The sequence below is a fragment of the Dipodomys merriami genome, unplaced genomic scaffold (assembly GCF_024711535.1).
Source record: "Dipodomys merriami isolate MVZ:Mamm:240054 unplaced genomic scaffold, mDipMer1.0.p SCAF_32, whole genome shotgun sequence".
In the NCBI taxonomy this organism is placed as follows: domain Eukaryota; kingdom Metazoa; phylum Chordata; class Mammalia; order Rodentia; family Heteromyidae; genus Dipodomys; species Dipodomys merriami.
Window position 1 is genome coordinate 3,211,505 of NW_027204715.1, and position 16,846 is coordinate 3,228,350.

Genomic DNA, 16,846 nt, shown 5'->3' on the forward strand with positions numbered 1-16,846 from the left:
AGTCAGCACTTGCTTTGTACCACAAGTGGGTTTGGAGTTAGACCAGAGGCGACATTTTCCTGACCTTCAGAGAAAGCGCGCTGATGAGACAGAATAAGATTAGAATATATTTTATTTGCACCAGGCGCATTGTAGGGATTTATTGGAAACAAATAGCATGATAGAAAGGCATATCATTCAGTCCAGCTACTTAAAACATAAGCCATTGTTTGTGCAAATTATAGAACCATTGCTTTGTCCATGCTTTTGGAAGAAAGTTGTCTATTTTGAACACCTGGGAGATCGTTTTGCACTTAACAAGGAGTCATAAATGAGGAGAGTGCCCAGAACAGCTCACATTTGGGCTCTGTATTCCCACTGCAGCTGCCAAAGGAGCCATAAACTCTGTTTTTATTTGCAGAGATTATCTAGCTGAAGCAGGGGAGTTTGGACTATTCCCTGTGCAGGCCATCACTGGGTAATAAAATAAAGAGTGATGGATTGTGGAACAATAAGCCAAAAGAGAAGCTCACATACGCTGCAGCACAGTCCTATTTCTAGTTTCAGTACACAAGCGTGTGCGGAGGACTTGGCACTCGGAACTTGAAATGTTTAAACATGTAAGGACTCTGTCAAGTAAGTCTGTCATATGAGGAAGCAAGTCAATATCTAGTCCATAAAAAAGTCAATTATACAGCCTTTTCTATACCACTCAGTGTCATGATTCTCAATTTATAACATAATAATATAACATAATCTGATGTTTGCCAATTAGAACTTTTTTAGATCATTTGCCAATAATGCTTCCTACCCCTGTCTCCATCGCGTCTTCTTTCCCCTGTCCACTGTCTTGGCCATTGGGAAATAACCTGTGGACTTAATGAAGCCCTCTCACCCCCCACCCCCATGCTTTGAAGTTTCCCCCTTCCATGAGGGGGAAACACAAAGCCTAGGCCCACGTGCGATATCTTTTCCCGGAGGCAGCACAGGAGCCCTGCAGTTCATGAACAATTTTACGATGCTCATGCTTCATGGATTTGAAGTAGACGTGTATCTTAAGTCCAAGCATAGCGGAGACCAAGGTGCAGAGCTTAAGATGACAATCATTTTCTCTGCGTTTTGAGTCTAACGTGCTTTCTAGAACACTAAAAAGTTTACATTTGTTTAAATGAGTGTAAGTATTCCTTGCATTGACTGAAAACTTATAATCCAACAAAGAAAAAGTCCTCCAGCCTCCCTTCCATGAATGGGTGTCTCACGGATGTCTGCAGTAGCTCGATTTCAAATTCAGCCCTGTCAAAAGCGTGGCTGCTCCATTCTAGGTGGTGCACATGGGGTGAATTCACAGAGCCCTTGCTGTAACCGTGACCTCGTTCTTGTATTCAGCAAAATAGGGATGGAGACAGAGTTGTGTCTGAGGAATCTGCTCCACTGCCATTGTGTTTAGTTGGATCCTGGTTGGAGACTTTCTTTTGTGATGGGTTAAAAGTCTAAACCTAAATCCAAGTCTGAATTCACCTTTACTTCCACATTCTTTGCACTCTTCTGTTCACATGGACAGGTCTCAAAGTCCATCTGTACATGCCTTGCTTAGAAGGGCGGCCTCTGACGCACAGCTTCTGTGTTTTTTTTTTTTTGTTTTTTTTTTTTTTTGTTGGTCGTGGGGATTGAACTCTGGGCCTGGGCGCTGTCCCTCAGCTCTTCAGCTCAAGGCGAGTGCTCTTCCACTTGAGCTACAGGGCCACTTCCGGTTTTCTGGTGGTTTATTGGAGATAGGAGTCTCACGGTCTCTCCTGCCGGGGCTGGCTTTGAACAGCAATCCTCAGATCTCAGCCTCCTGAGTAGCTAGGATGACAGGCATGAGCCACCAGCGCCCAGCAGCTTCTGTGGTTTCTATCACAGGTATCTTCAGGCTTTGACTTGAATCTGGACTGGTGGCTCATCTGGGCCTCATGACTACCCAGAGAAGACTGAGAACCAGCCGTACCAAAGGCATTTTTCCCCTTGCCTTTCCCTTCAACCTGCCCATCCATTTCTCCAACTCCCAAATCAGTTTGATTAAAGAAAAATCTTTACCTATAATTTTTGAAATCTGTTTGCCCCAGTACTAATGTCTCATCAGTTGGAAAAGGCCCAGCTCCCATGCTTCGTGGTCGTGGAGTAACTGTACTTTCTCCTGCATTACTGTATGAAGGACCATGGCCACTGAAGTAGGGGTCAGTGGTACAATGTGAGTAACTCCAGATTGGAAAATGCGTGGTTTATAAGTAGAGACACCACTGAATATGTGTGTGTGTGTGTGTGTGTGTGTGTGTGTGTGTGTATACCTACATACATATACACACATATATGCGTGTGCTCGTATGACATATTTATTTATTTTAATTTATTTATTTGCTGGTCCTGTGACTCAAACTCTGGGCTTGGTTGCTGTCTCTGAGCTCCTTTTTGTTCAGGGTCAGCACTCCACCACTTGAGCAACAGAGCCACTTCTGGCTTTTTCTGTGATGAGTTCTTGCCCTGGCTGGTTTCAAACTGTAATCTTCAAATCTCAGTCTCCTGAGTTGCTAGGATTATAGGCATGAGCCACCACCAGCTGGATACATTTTTCATTTTTTTTCTGGAAAGTTTATGACATAGTTACTACTACCTTTAATTGTGTTGATGTTATGAGAAGAGTTTTGATACAAAATGAATCAAGCATAGTCTCTAAACTTCTGAAAGTTCGTCAATATTTTATTTCTAGAGGAAAGATAATATCTACGTAGTAAGTTTTGCATTGAAGCTTGTGGTAGGACAGCCTACAGGAGGACATTTTGAATATGCATTGCCACCTTGTTGGAAGATCACACAGTGTGAGTCTATCACCTGGAAATAGAATCTGCCATAGCTTTTGTAAGCCCCTCAGGAGTCTGATGTGTCTGAGAGTATATGTAGTCATATGTATACCTGAGCCTATAATTTACGAATGGTCAAATTTGGTATCCGTAGTAACCGTGGTGTAAAGTAACCACCTAGAAGTTTACATGTGCAACACAATTCCTATAAAATTCCAGGTTCGGCTCTGCGCTGCTCTGTGTTTGGGGGTCCACGGTCTCAGTCTCTCCCCATGAACATAACAGGCAGTAGTCATGTTTGGCATTGCTTTTCATAGTCACTAATACGTCACCAGAAAACAGGTGCTCATCTGTGTCACGGACTGAGATGACAACATGAGACAGAGGCGATCAGCAAGATCAGATGATGACATGGGGCAGAGACAGTGGCAGAGGTGATACCAGCAAGTCAAGCTTAGCGAGATCTACAGAAAAGTGAGATGCCCATCCCAGACCTGGCGCGAGAGAGATGCAGACACCACAATGGTGTCCAGGGACAGAGTTCACAGAGCAAACAGCTGACAGGTGAGCCAGGGGCAGCTCCGTGAGCTCACCAGCACAGAGCGGCCTCAAGCAGGCAGTGAGTCTCAGCCAGAGGAGATGCACACTGGACGGAGCAGATGCCTGCAGGGAAGTATGTGTGATTCCAGCCCTATCCTGTAGGTGGCGGTGACGGCACCGGAACCTGTGGCCTCTGATGGGAAGCACCTGCCTTGCAGCGTCCTCCAGAGCCAGCCTTGTCCAGCGGCCAGCAGCCGCTGGGATGTCACAGGCCACGGCCAGCCTTGTCCAGCAGCCGGCAGCCGCCGGGACGTCACAGGCCACGACCAGCCTTGTCCAGCGGCCGGCAGCCGCCGGGACGTCACAGGCCATGGCCAGCCTTGTCCAGCGGCTAGCAGCTGCCAGGACGTCCCAGGCCACAGCTGTTCTGTCTTCTGTGACTCTCACATCCACCCTGGACCCACAGCAAGGGCTGTGGCCCCTCTCTTCTTGTAGGCTGCACGCATGACCTTCCTCTCTGCCCCTTGGTCTTTACCTTTTTCTCTTCTCATTATCTTTGAGGCATTTCAAGCATGCAGGCTGAATGTGGAAGGTTGCCCAGTAAAATGATTGTAGATTTGTCTATACAAACATAAAGTAATTGGGTCTGAGGACAAGGGCATATGCACAGAATTGCAAACACACACACACACACACACACACACACACACACACACACACACACACACACACACACACACACACACACACACACACACACACACACACACACACACACACACAAGAAAACTCTCCCCACCAAAGAAAGGCAGAGTCGAGACTGGAGCCATCTTTGCCTTGGGGCCCAGCACATGATCTCTCCATTTGCCACAGGCCTGGGTCTCACATTTTCTCACCACTAACATCCTCATGGCAACAAGCAAGTACCTACGGTGCCATCCAACGTGAAAGATAAGGAAGACTGGGGAGAGTGTGGGTCTGGGGCAGGAAGATGGAGTTGTGGGAGGGGTAGAGGGGCGGGCGGGCCAGCAGGGAACAGGCTGTGGGAAGCAGAGCCAGGGCCCGCTGTGGGGCACGCTCTTCTCAGGGGCGTCACTGGGTGTCCATGAAAGATGAAACTTGTTTACACTGGCTGCGTTTGGCCTGATAAAGCTCAACAACTGAAAGGGATTTGTTTGAGTGATGCTCGAAGCCAGGCTCATTGGACATCTCGGGACCCAAAGCATGCTGTCCGCTGGTTCCTGCTGCCAGTCAGCCCACGCTGACTCTGCTCATGCTGGCTCCTCTTCTCCCAGACTGCTCTGTTTCCCCTTCTTGGTCCTTGGGTGCTGCGGATGTGGCTCAGTGTCTCTGTGGTAGGAACTGAGGGTTTGTGAGAAACCAAGTCTTGGCTATATTTTGGTGATGTTAATAATGCCTTAACGAACAAGATACAGTTTACGGGAGATTGTCCGGGTGTCAAGGGTCAAATGGTAGGCCTTGAGTGCATAGATCAGTAATTGGAAAGTGTCCAGAAACTGAGTGCAGTGCTGAGCAAGTCGTGGAAACCAAGAACCCTGGGTTTGTTGGGGTTTAGGACAGTAGGGTTTCTTGTGACAGGAACATCAGTCCTGTCGTCTTGAAGGGTTGTAAAGACCTGGTGTGTTTGCCAGGTGTAAAAGGACGGAAGAGAATCAGATCCAAGATCCCCTGGGGAAGGAGGAGTGTTTTGGCTTATTTAGCTTCTTTGCCTTTGGCTGGATCTGATTTTCAAAATATCACGCACAGTCATGCAACAGGCTGACTGTGGTTTGGAGCAGATATGGCCGGAAAGTGATGAATCTGTCTTGGTTTGCTTTGTGTGTGATTCGAAGATACAAGGGATCCAAAGCAGAGTTTGGCCTCCGTGAAAGCTGCAATTGTCTAGTGTTTCTGAAACATCTCTTAGGAGACCTAGATTGATAGAATACTGCTGCCTCTTACCATGCTATTGAAAAGATAAAGGAGGAGAGTTACAGTAAAACTATATTGGAGTCCAAATGCCTTCTCTCCTACCATTTCCCCCCCCCCCCCGAGTCTGTCCACGGCCAGCTCCCTTGCACAGGCTGCACGTGAGCACCTAGCTGAGCGAGGGGCCACAGTACAGAACTAGCCTCGAGGAGAAGCCTTTCTCAGTTTACTTCACTTTCTTTCTTTATATTGCCTATAGAAAGAGATCGTAGATACATGGTGGATAGATAGAGACCCACACAATAAAAATCAACTGATGCTGCGAGTAATAAATACAATATAGTAGACCCGTGAATGCTGCAAGTAATCAATACAGTGTAGTAGACCCGTGAATGCTGTGAGTAATCAATACAGTGTAGTAGACCCGTGCTTCGGAGCAGCCCATCTGTCTCGGCAGTAGCATGCAGACCTCCTTCCCTTCCCGCCCTGTCTCAGCGTTGGAACGCTAGCCCCTTCCACCTACCCAGTGACTGGTGAGCTTCCCACGGACAATGATTTACAGCTCTGCCTGTGAGCAGTGGCCTGGGAGGGCTCCGGGGTCCCTGACCCCTGAGAAAACCTGGTTAATGATCTGCGCTCTGGCATCCTGATGTTGACTGTGTGCTAGACATTTTCTGCATTTCAAGCAAGTGCTCTTGGTTCAGAAACATTTAGCTAAGAAGGAAATACGCATCTTCCATGATTTGCCCCTACTGTTTTAAATAACCTGGCAAGGATGCCCCAAGTGGATGTGATAACTTAACGAAGCATAGTTTCCACTGTTCCTTGCTCATCAAGGGTTATAAAGTACCATGCTTATCAGTTACTATATTTAAGGAAATTAGAAGTCATTTGAATATAAGATGCAACACGGGTTATCAGTGCAGCCAGGCGCCGGTGGCTCACGTCTGTAATCCTAGCTATTCAAGAGGCTGAAATCTGAGGATCATGGTTCAAAGCCAGCCCTGGGCCAGAAAGTATGTGAGACTCCCATCTCTCATAAACCACCAGAAAAACCGGAAGTGGCACTGTGGCTCAAGTGGTAGGGTGCTCACCTTGAGCTGAAGAGCTGAGGGACAGCACCCAGGCCCAGAGTTCAAGCCCCATGACCAACAACAACAACAAAAAATAATTATCAACTTCTCTTCACCAGGTCGTTGAAGATCCTTGAGCCTTGGAAGCAGAGCATGGTTTTAAATCCAAACGGTCTTCACAGAATACACAGGTGGTAGACCAGGAGCCTGTAATAGTGCAGAATGTCAAGTCAGCAAACTCAGAGCAAAGATGCATTTGGGATGTGTGTGGTGTTGGGTGCACCCTCATCAGAGCTGCAGAGGGACCCCAAAATTCCATGACCCCAAATCATCACAAGACAATCAGCAATCACCCAGTGAAGACTGATATTTTTGTCCTTTGCTGATTAATTTGGTAGTTAGCCAATTTTTACTATGCATCACATGTTTTAAATACATTATTGTTAAGTCCGAAAAATTCAGGTGACTAGCTATCCTCTATCTATCTATTAGATGACAAAATAGCACAGAGAAGCTGCCAAATTCTTCCAAAGCCTCACAGCTAATAGGCCTCGTAGCTGCATGGCTCGTCAGTTCTGGGGCTTCTGACTCCCCACGTCGATTCCAAGAGATGATGGGTCACACCTCTTCTGGCTCGGAAGGAAATGAAGGGTGTCTGGTAAAGCAAAGGATCGCTTGCCTATCACAAAATGTTTTAGGAAGGCGGGATGTCTTCGTTGTTAGTTTAACACTTCGCCAGCCACCTTCAGCAATGTGGAACACGGGCTTGGGTCGTGCACAGGGCACTGCCTGGTGGTGGCTTATGGTCCACTTCAGAGAACTGACAATGGCTTTATCCAGTGTGAAATTCCAGACTTGGCCATTCCTAGGTGAAACTACCAACCTCAAAGGAGCACTTCCTCCTTTAGTCAGTAATATTCTGGAATACCAATTCAGTCCTACATGGAAGCTGGCTGCCTCCTCCTCCTCCTCAGCTTCCTCCTCCTCCTCCTCCTCCTTGATGCAGGGCTTGAATTCCAAGCATTTCTCCCTTTCAGTGCTGAGTGATGTCTGGTCCCCAGGAGGTCTACCCCCCACAGCTCTGATGGCTTCACTGATAGTTGACCAAGTTTTCCTCTGCCTTCCCTCCCTGGACAGCAGGAATGCTGTGGCCAGTGCTTAATCTCTGCATGTCTAATCAACCTGGGCTCTCCTGCTCTAAGTCACCTCTCCCCCAACCCCCTCTACCACGCCTCACCTCAGCCTTTCCTAGATGGCAAGACCTCAGGAATACTTCGTTTGCCTGCCCCACCCTCCAGTGTGCTCAGAATCCCTCAGAACGGCCCAGACCCACACGGTGCTTCGCGTGGTGAGCACTGAGATGACACAAGACTTCCCACCCCCAGCATCCCAGTGAGAATCAGACATAGGCTCTGGAAACAAGCAGAGCAGACACTTGCTTGTCTGTCACATCTTCCTCTGTGTAACAATTCATCAAAAAATGTCGAAAAGTGTAAAAATAATAAAATAATAATATAGGTAATTATATTAGAGAGCTGTAAGTGACATAAAATTATCCAACATTTAGTAACAGTTTCAAACTTCAGTAAATTCATTCTGCTATTATATAATCCAACAAAGACATCCCTCATCTCCTCCTCAGCTTCTTTCATTGGTGTTTTGTAATTTTCACTGGGAAACACTGGATAAACACATGTCTACTATTTTGTAGCTGTTTTAGTGATACTGCTTTCTTGAATTATCAGAGAATTCACCCTTGTTGCATGACAATGCTATTTTGTATTCTGCAGCCTTGATAACATCTCCAGTGCTTTTGGTTGAATCTTTGGGGTTTTCTGTATATAAGATCAGGTCAAATGCAAATATGACCATTTGAGTTATTTTCCAATATCTGGTAAGAGAGGGTAGCCTTGTCTAATTCCAGATCTTAGAGAGAAAGCTTTGGCTTTTACTTGTTGAGTGTGGGGTTGGCTGGGAGCTTGCCATGTATGGCCTTTATTATGTTGAAGTACATTCCTTCTACAGTAAGTTGTTCAGTGTTTTATCATAAAAGGATGTTAATTTTCATCAGATACCTTTTGTGCAGCTATTGAAATACCTAAGTGATGTTTGTGTTTCATTCTGTTGATGTTTATTATTTCATGCTTACTGATTTGTGTGATTGAACCATCCTTGTATATCTAGTGATTAATCTTTTTGGGGGGGGTCCGGTCATGGGGGCCTGACTCTGGGCCTGGGCGCTGTCCTTCAGCTCTTCAGCTCAAGGCTAGCACTCTACCACTTGAGCCACAGCACCAGTTCCGGCTTTTTTTCTGCTTATGTGGTGCTGAGGAATCGAACCCAGGGCCTCAGGCATGCAAGTCAGGTGCTCTACCACTGAGCCATCTTCCCAGCCCTGATTAATCTTTTTATGTGTGTGCCATATTTTTCAAATGTAGACAAAATAATTAGAAGAACTATTTGGCAAGTATTTTCAGGATTTAAGTCCCAGAACTGAATGGTATGATGTCAATATTGATGAATGGGTTGGATAGCTCTAATGCTAGCTAGCCTCCTGGTAGGACCTCAGTTTCCACCTTTGCCTATTTGTCCTCTTCTCACTAACAATTACATTATCAGGCTTTAAATGTTTATCATTATAAAAAGTACAAAGGTTGTCACTCAAATTTGTATCCTTGAGGAATTATGTGTGTATGTGTGTGTGTATGTGTGTGCACATGTGTGCACGCATGCACGTACCAGTCCTGGTGCTTGAACTCAAACCCTGAGTTTGTGTTCAAAACCTGAGTTTTGTGTTCAAAGCCACCAGTCTACCAACTGAGCCACAGCTTCACTTCTGGCTTATTAGTGGTTAACAGGAGCTAACAGTTTCACTGACTTCTGCCTGGGCTGGCTTCAAACTGTGATCCCCAGATCTCAGCTTCCTGAATAGCTAGGTTTATCACCATGAGCCACCCGTGCCCAGTGTCCTTAAGGAATTTTAAAAGGTCTGTTTTCATACTGCTTTTGCATACAGGCATTTGATTTTCTCTTTGCCGATTTCTCACCAAATGATCCAATACTATGTTGATAATGGTGGTGATAGGGGACAGCCCTAGTTTATTCCAGATCTCAGAGAGAAAGCTTTCGACTTTTCTCCATGCAGTATAAATGATTTATAAAATACAAATGTTTTAGTGTTTTATAAAAGCACTTATTTCCCCTATCCCCCAATGCTTTACTTAGAAAGTTCCCTCTGATGTCCTAAGCCCTTTAATGGTTTCTTCTAGAATAATTTTTATTAAGCTTACTTTTCTGGAAAGTACCACATTCTCTGAATGTTTTTGTATTCATTTCAATAGAAATTTGCAAAATGAACCATTAAGATACTAATTTTCTCTCTCTGGCACTTTCTACCAAAACCAACATCTAAGTTTGTGCACATTTCCTTGAATCACCCACAGTTTTGGGTTGAAACGGAGCTGTGTTTAGTGTATTGCCAGCTGGTGTCAACGCTCTGCTCCGCAGTGTTGTCCACAGGGACACGGGGGGAGAGGGCAGAAGCTTGGCATAGGAACCTTCCCATGTCTCAGCCCAGGTGTGTGAGTCCTTCCCGCACATGCTCAGGCTGGCCTGAGCGGCACGTGTATGAGATGGGAGCGGAGGCCTGGCCGGGTCTCAGCTAGAGTGTGACTGTGTCTTTTGTTTCCTCTGACTCTTTGCTTTTCCAGTCAGGCATGATAAGGACAGATGAAGCTGACTATCTCCTGAAGCCACTTCCTGCGAGTCTCGCAGGGACACGGAGTGGTTGTCCTCCGGCTGGCCCCTGCTCTCCCTCCCACGTGCTGTACAAGAGATCCACCGAGCCCCAGGCACCCCAGGCTCCCCAGGCCAACGAGATCCTGATGGTCGCCAGGAAGAGAGAGGTGGCAAGCCAAAGCCTCCGTGATGACAGGCCCCCACAAAAGCAGCACTTCTGCGGAAGACGCAAGAAATGTATGTAAGGGCGATTCCTTTGTCTGCTTAGCGATTTGTGTCTTTGTGTGACCAAGGAAAACTTTAATTTTCTTGAAAACATGTCTGCCTGTTACTACTGCTCTCAAGCAGTGATTCAGAGAGGCATTATCTGACGGTTTCCTGGAGACAGCTCCTCACAGAAGATGACTATACAGTGCTAAGTGACTTTTTTAAAAAGGAACTGTTCCCTGGGCAGATTAAATGACACATGGCTCAGAAAGATAGAGACCACCAGATATTGTCAGAAGAATTCTGGTGTTTTTACCGAGTAATTCTATATTTTTGAGGTTTTAGAGTTATTAAAAACCCCTGTAGTTTTCCTGCTGAGGTAATTTATCTATCTACATATTTATATGCTTCAATCCACCACATCAAAACATCAAAAGGCCAGACGATGCAGGGTATACTTTACCTGATATTTGTCACCCAGATTTGTAGAAATCTTGTTCTTTGTCATGAGCAGGAGGGGCTCGGTCGTTTCCATTTTATGTGGAAACTCTTCACCTTCCAGAAACCACAGCTTTCTGGAATCCTCTCACCTTCCTACATCCTCACATGGGCCCTTGGAATGTGGGTTTCCCCACGCCCATCCTCAAAGGCTGAGGTCTCTTGACTCACCTCCCGAAGCAGACCTGAAGCTATGGCTGCTGTAAACCTTGGCCAATAAAAGGGATGGGTGAGAATTACTTGGCACCTCAGCAAATAAGGACTCTCAGATTCTCAGTGCCCGCAGGGCATCAGAACCCAATTCATCCTGTAAATAAAACAGAGGCCCTGTGCTACATTCAAATGAATACAGAAAACTCAGTCCCACTTGCTTTGACCTTCTTGGTGGTGCTGGTCCCGCCTTGGAGAAGTTTGTTCTCAGAACACTCCTTTCTATCAGACACTCCGGCAAAAAGTGTGTCCTCAGTGCTCACTGAAGTAGCGGTCTGTGGAAAAGCTCCACAGGGGGCAGGTAGATTTGTTAAAGTTGGTTGACTGAGTCCCAGGCTGATAAAGCAGCTCCTCAGCTGCCGGCATCAGCCGATGGTGGCATAGGCTGGTGCTGACTTGCTTTTGTGCTCTGAGCCCATCCTGATGGTGAGCATTCTGCTCTGGAGGGTTGTGAGAGCAGCGAGCTCCTGTCCCCTGTGCCATCACTAGGACCTGGTGCTGTCCTTCCTTCTTCCGTGTCCTGTACTCAGCTTGCTCACGTTTCTCCATCTGCAGAAAGGAAGTCCAGGGACGCTCAGATCACTCCACCCAGACCTCAGAACCCTTGCCCATGTTTTCTAAGGAGGGAGAAAGAGCAGGCTACATCTGTTCTCTCTGCCTGCATGACGCTCCCCCCCCAAGGGGCTGGTGGATTCCCGGTGATGGACACAAAGACAGGCTTGTGGCAGTGAGGATTTTGTGTTTATGGAGAAATTGCCTGAATGTGGACCGAGAGTGCAGATGGCTAGTGCCATTGTGATCCTCCCAGAGGTTCACCCAAGTCAAAGGTGCAAGTTGGGTATTCCTTAGGTGACATACTTCCTACCTGAACTGCTTTATATTTGAATTGTCACCAGTTCTAATAGTTTTCAAGAATTCTATTGAGTAGGAATTTAAATTTTTTTAAATATGAACCTAGTGTGATATATTGGGAACAGGATTCAAAGTTAAACTCAAAATCATATACTTCCAACAGACATTATAGGCATTGCCCAAGGGCAGTTTTATATAATATTTTCAGGGTACTTGTGTTTTAACTAGGGTTTCTTGTAAGAGAGAAAGCGTGGAATTTTTCACTCAGGACTTCAAGTCAGCACTCACAGTGATTGGATTCTGGATAGATTTGGAATTTAGATTTTTGGATTAGAGATACCTCAGCTGTATGAGAAATAAAATACCCTGGCTGTGACTGTCAGTCAGACAAATAGCATCTGCTCAGTGTGACTCATAGGTGATTGGCAGCGTGGGGTTGTGTAGAATTCTTGCTTTCCCACGCAACAACTCTAAACTCATTTTCTCTGGTAGCCACTAAGTCTGGTTGCTTTAATGTGATATAAATGGGTTTAAATACAAAAAAACACTTTACAAAGGAATTACCTCACAAGGGCAGAATGTGCTGTTTTCTAGGTAAGTATGCATGGTACTTTCTGAGAAATGAAATCCTCACTGAGTGCAGATGCTACAAGAAGTTTGTAACACACTGGAAACAATATTGGCAAACCAGCTTTGTGTCCATGCATGGCATCAACTTTAAAAAGAATCACCAAAAGTCTTTAGAAGGGAAAAATGCAAGACAGCACCTTTCCATTTAACTTTTAGTCACATTGCTTTGTCGCTATTCTGTTGAAGAACCCTGTTCCACAAATCCTGTGTTTGTATATTTGGATATTGTATTTCCAATTATTAGGACTTACCACCGAAGAGTTTCCTATCTTGTTCTAAATCACAACAAAATAATATTACAGAAAATTGCAGCAATGGTTACCCTGATAACTGCATTATACAACTGTATTTAATGTTTTACATGACAAACTTTTTTAAAACATTTTATTGCAAAGGTGATATACAGAGGGGTTACAGTTACACATTTATGGTAATAAGTACATTTCTTTTTTAACTGTATTACCCACGCCCTCATTTCCAAACTTTTTAATTATCTATCTTTGTATCTAATTATCTATCAGCTATGTATTTATCTGGTATAAATCATCTATCTGTGTAGCTGTCCACGTGTCCGTGTATCTATTTACTGCCCTCTATATTTGTATTCATTGTCTATCTGTATCCGTATCTATTTATAAGTATAGATGTAGATACGCAGAGGTACCTGTCTACAGAGAGAGATGCAGATAGATAGTCACTGTGCAGCCCAAGCTGGCATGTGTCATGGTCCCGTTGCTTCTGCTGTCCTGGAGCTGGGTTTCAGATTGCAGGCACGCACCACCACCCTGGTTTTGGAGTGACGATATTTTCTTTAATTTGTCCCCTCACAGACATGCCCCGGCCTCCCTCAGAGGACCTGTTCATCTTACCTGACGAGTACCAGCCGGGCCTGAGGCACAAGCGCTCTCCCCTCAAGTCCCCTCAAAAGGACGAGCTGAACGTGGAGACGCTGGTGGTGGTGGACAACAGGATGATGCGGAACCACGGCCATGGGAACATCACCACCTACGTCCTCACCGTGCTCAACATGGTAGGCGGGCCCGCACCCCACACGCACGCCAGGCTGCGCCTCGCCTGCACTCCATCCTGGTGCACCTGTGTCTCTCACGGAAGAAACGTTTCCTGTCTCAACTCTTAGTTTTACTGTGGTCCAACCCAAAGATGTACTCAGAACTTTAGAATAACAAAGCGGGGACATAATGGGTCTCTGCAATCTGTCCTGTCAGGTGTTTTGAGTTCATAGATACTGTGTGTGCTAGAACCCTCTAGGAGAAGGTTGAGATGGAGTGCGGTACGTCTGCCCCTTTGTCAGCGTAAATGATGGGGAGGACCACACAGACTCGTCCACCCCTCCCCTGGAGGAGTGCTAAGGCGTAGGTGATCAGTGTTGAAATTGAAAAATATCCTCCCGGATGAAGGCTGTCTTTGGCTGCAGCTGTGGTAATTACTGGGGAGCTGAGAGGACAGATGAGACCCCACTGCCTGGAGCTGCAGTCCAGAGCCCTGCAGACCAAACCCAGCGTCGTCAGAGTAAGAGAGAGATGTACGAGTCAGAGTAATGACCGTATTTGTTCGAATGGTCTAAGTTCCACCTCCGTAGGCATGGTGCCCCAGATGTGTCTTTTCCTGAAGCTGCTATATGGTCAATGCCAAAATTGCTTTTGATGGACTGAACTCCAGGGTCCAGGGGAGTGGGGACGTGGAGTGGCCCTGCCTCTGCCCGTGGGGTGAGGCTTTGCGCCTCAGGTCTGCGGCTGTGCCCGCCTTGACTCTGGGGTTTTGTCCTGTCTCTATTTCTGGGCCAAATGTCGCATTGGTGGCATTCGCAGTGTCTCATCCTGCTCACTCTGGTCAACAGTCCCATGGCTGCACCCGCCCGACCTCTCGATCTCGCTTTCCTTGTGTTTTCTTCCTATCGCATTCTCTCTTCTTTCTTTCTTGTGTTCACATTGTCTCATTCTAGACTGTCCTCTTGTGCTTGTGGGAATCCTTGCCAGGAGAGCTTGAGCATGCTCCCTAGGTGCATATCACCATTATGAGTTAAAGAATGCTCCCAGTCTGGCCTGGTTACTCAGCCCTAAAATCCCAGCACTTCAGAAACAGGAACAGGAGGATCATGAGTTCAAGGCCAGACTAAGTTAAATAGAGAAACCCTGCCTGGATAAATAGATACATGATAGGTAGGTAAGTGGATGGATGGAAGGATGGATGGATGGGTAGGTGGATGGATGGATAGATAGATGACCCCATCTCCTTAAACTCCACTAGGATACTGAATAATCAGGTTCTATAATCAATTGTCTCATTAGTGTTTGATGTCAGGGGAATCCTCCCCACACTTACTTCAGACTTCAGCTTTTACTTCCAAGTAGCCAAAATAAGGCTTCAACAATTGGGAGTCAGGTCTTTGTGACTGCCTAGATGTATAAGACAATTAACACCGCTGTCACTGCAAATCGAGGGCTTGGAGCCCTCGATTTGGTGACTCTGGCTACCACAGGGCTGATCTGTCTGGAGCTGATGTTGCTTTTCTGTCTGTTTCAGGTGTCCGCCTTGTTCAAGGATGGGACCATAGGAGGAAACATCAACATAGCCATTGTAGGGCTCATTCTCCTAGAAGATGAACAGGTATTCCATTTTTGGAATAAGTGGGTCTTGTTTTTTCCCAGGAAGAATACATGCAAAGTAATTCTTTCGGCTTTATATGCTCCCTCTGTGTATTTAGATCATTATTGTGTTTTCTCCTTCCTGTAGAGTGGGAAGTGTGCAATATTCTGTACCTAGAAGAAGCTTCTTTCCATCTCTTTCATGTGTGTTTTTTTCTTGTCATTCTTTGTGCATGGATAGTAAGGAATACACTTCACCCGCTAGGGGGAAAAATAGAACAGCCACTTTAGCCCGTGGGTTGCGTGGCCCTGCCTTGCTTCTCTCGGCTGCCTCTGACTCCAGAGCTGGACACAATAGCACTCTCTCCCTTCAGTGTTGGATTTGCATTCTGGTAGCCATCCTGCTTTCTAACTGCAGATTAGAGCTTGCAGGTGACATCCCACACCTGGGCCTACACAGGTGCAGCTCGGTTCACAGCGAGCACTGGGCAGCGTTCTTAGTCACATAAGGGTCTGGTTTCTGTTCTCCTTAAGCTGCTCACTGACTCTTCAAGGAGAGTGGGTACTGGACCCAAGTTAGGCAACCTGTGTTCTCTTGCCTGTGATGATGCCTTCAGAAGTCCCGATGGGCCCCGGTTTCCTTGCTCATAAGGCACGAATTCTTTCAGAGGCACCTGGACGTGAGTCCCGAGATGCAGAGGCTTCCCCTCTTTGCTGTGCAGGGTGGGGTGTAGGCAGCAGGGTGCACACCGGGCTGAATCCAGCCTGACTGGTCAGGGAGGATTCGGCCCCAGCCCCATTGTCTTTTGTGTGTCTGTGAGGTGGGAGCTGCAGGGAGCAGCTGACCGCAGGGCTTCTCAGGTGACAGGTTAATTATTCCTTGTATTAAAACATTTTCACCTGGGAATTCATCCAAGCAGCAAAGAACCGGCGAGGTTATCGTTTGATCATACACCTGTGTTAACTTTAATTAATGCAGTTGCTCTGGAAATGGCCTGCTGAGGGGCATCGGCATGTGCCTGGTTAGAGCATTTGACTGTGGGAAAACAAAATCACAATTTAAAGAGAAAATACATTTGGGGACTGAAAGACACAGCAGTGAAATTTTTTTGACAAGATGCTATGCTGAAATTGAGGTGTTTAACTTAATGATCTCTGGCCACGCTCTGGAAACTAATGGACTTATAAATGGGAATTTTTGCTACCTCCAACTTCTCCATTCCCATGAGCTCACATGGTCTTCACTCTGATGATTCACTCTTCGCTCAGTGAATACACTCAATATTGTTGCTCTTCGTTGAAGTTCCTCTTCCAGAAATGCAGCATTACAAATCAACCTATTGCTTCACAGGAACACGCTGCAGCTACAAGAAAGTTACTAATGCTGCATTAAGAACTATTAGAAGAGGGATCACTTGGGCCCTTGCTCAGTTTGGTTCTCATGTGAACGGATCACTGGCTAGGTGTGTTATGTGTGTGCATGCACAAAGCCACACAGAAATTGCTTTGTCACTTTGTATACTTGCATAAGGTCTGTTGCACGCTACTGAATGCAACTAATTCATGTGTTTATCTTCTACTTCATGAGTCATTAAGTATGCACTCACAATAGTAGTCGGATAAATTCTGATTGACTTTGTACAGAAAAGTTCACAAACTAAATTGAACCGGGACAGGTTTATTTATTTCCCTTATTTTTAAAAATTATCCTTAAGTAATTGTACAGAGAGGTTTCCATTCAACCTGT

General features: G+C 46.0%; 1 protein-coding gene across 1 annotated transcript in view; it reads left to right on the plus strand.

Annotated features, from left to right (window-relative positions):
• Adamts16 (ADAM metallopeptidase with thrombospondin type 1 motif 16) overlaps positions 1 to 16,846 on the plus strand; it is a 99,896-nt gene that overhangs the window by 16,253 nt on the left and 66,797 nt on the right. Inside the window, exons 4-6 of the mRNA XM_070042150.1 lie at positions 10,069 to 10,333; positions 13,324 to 13,523; positions 15,038 to 15,121. Coding sequence (XP_069898251.1) covers positions 10,069 to 10,333; positions 13,324 to 13,523; positions 15,038 to 15,121 — 549 coding nt within the window. The remainder of the gene's footprint in view (positions 1 to 10,068; positions 10,334 to 13,323; positions 13,524 to 15,037; positions 15,122 to 16,846) is intronic.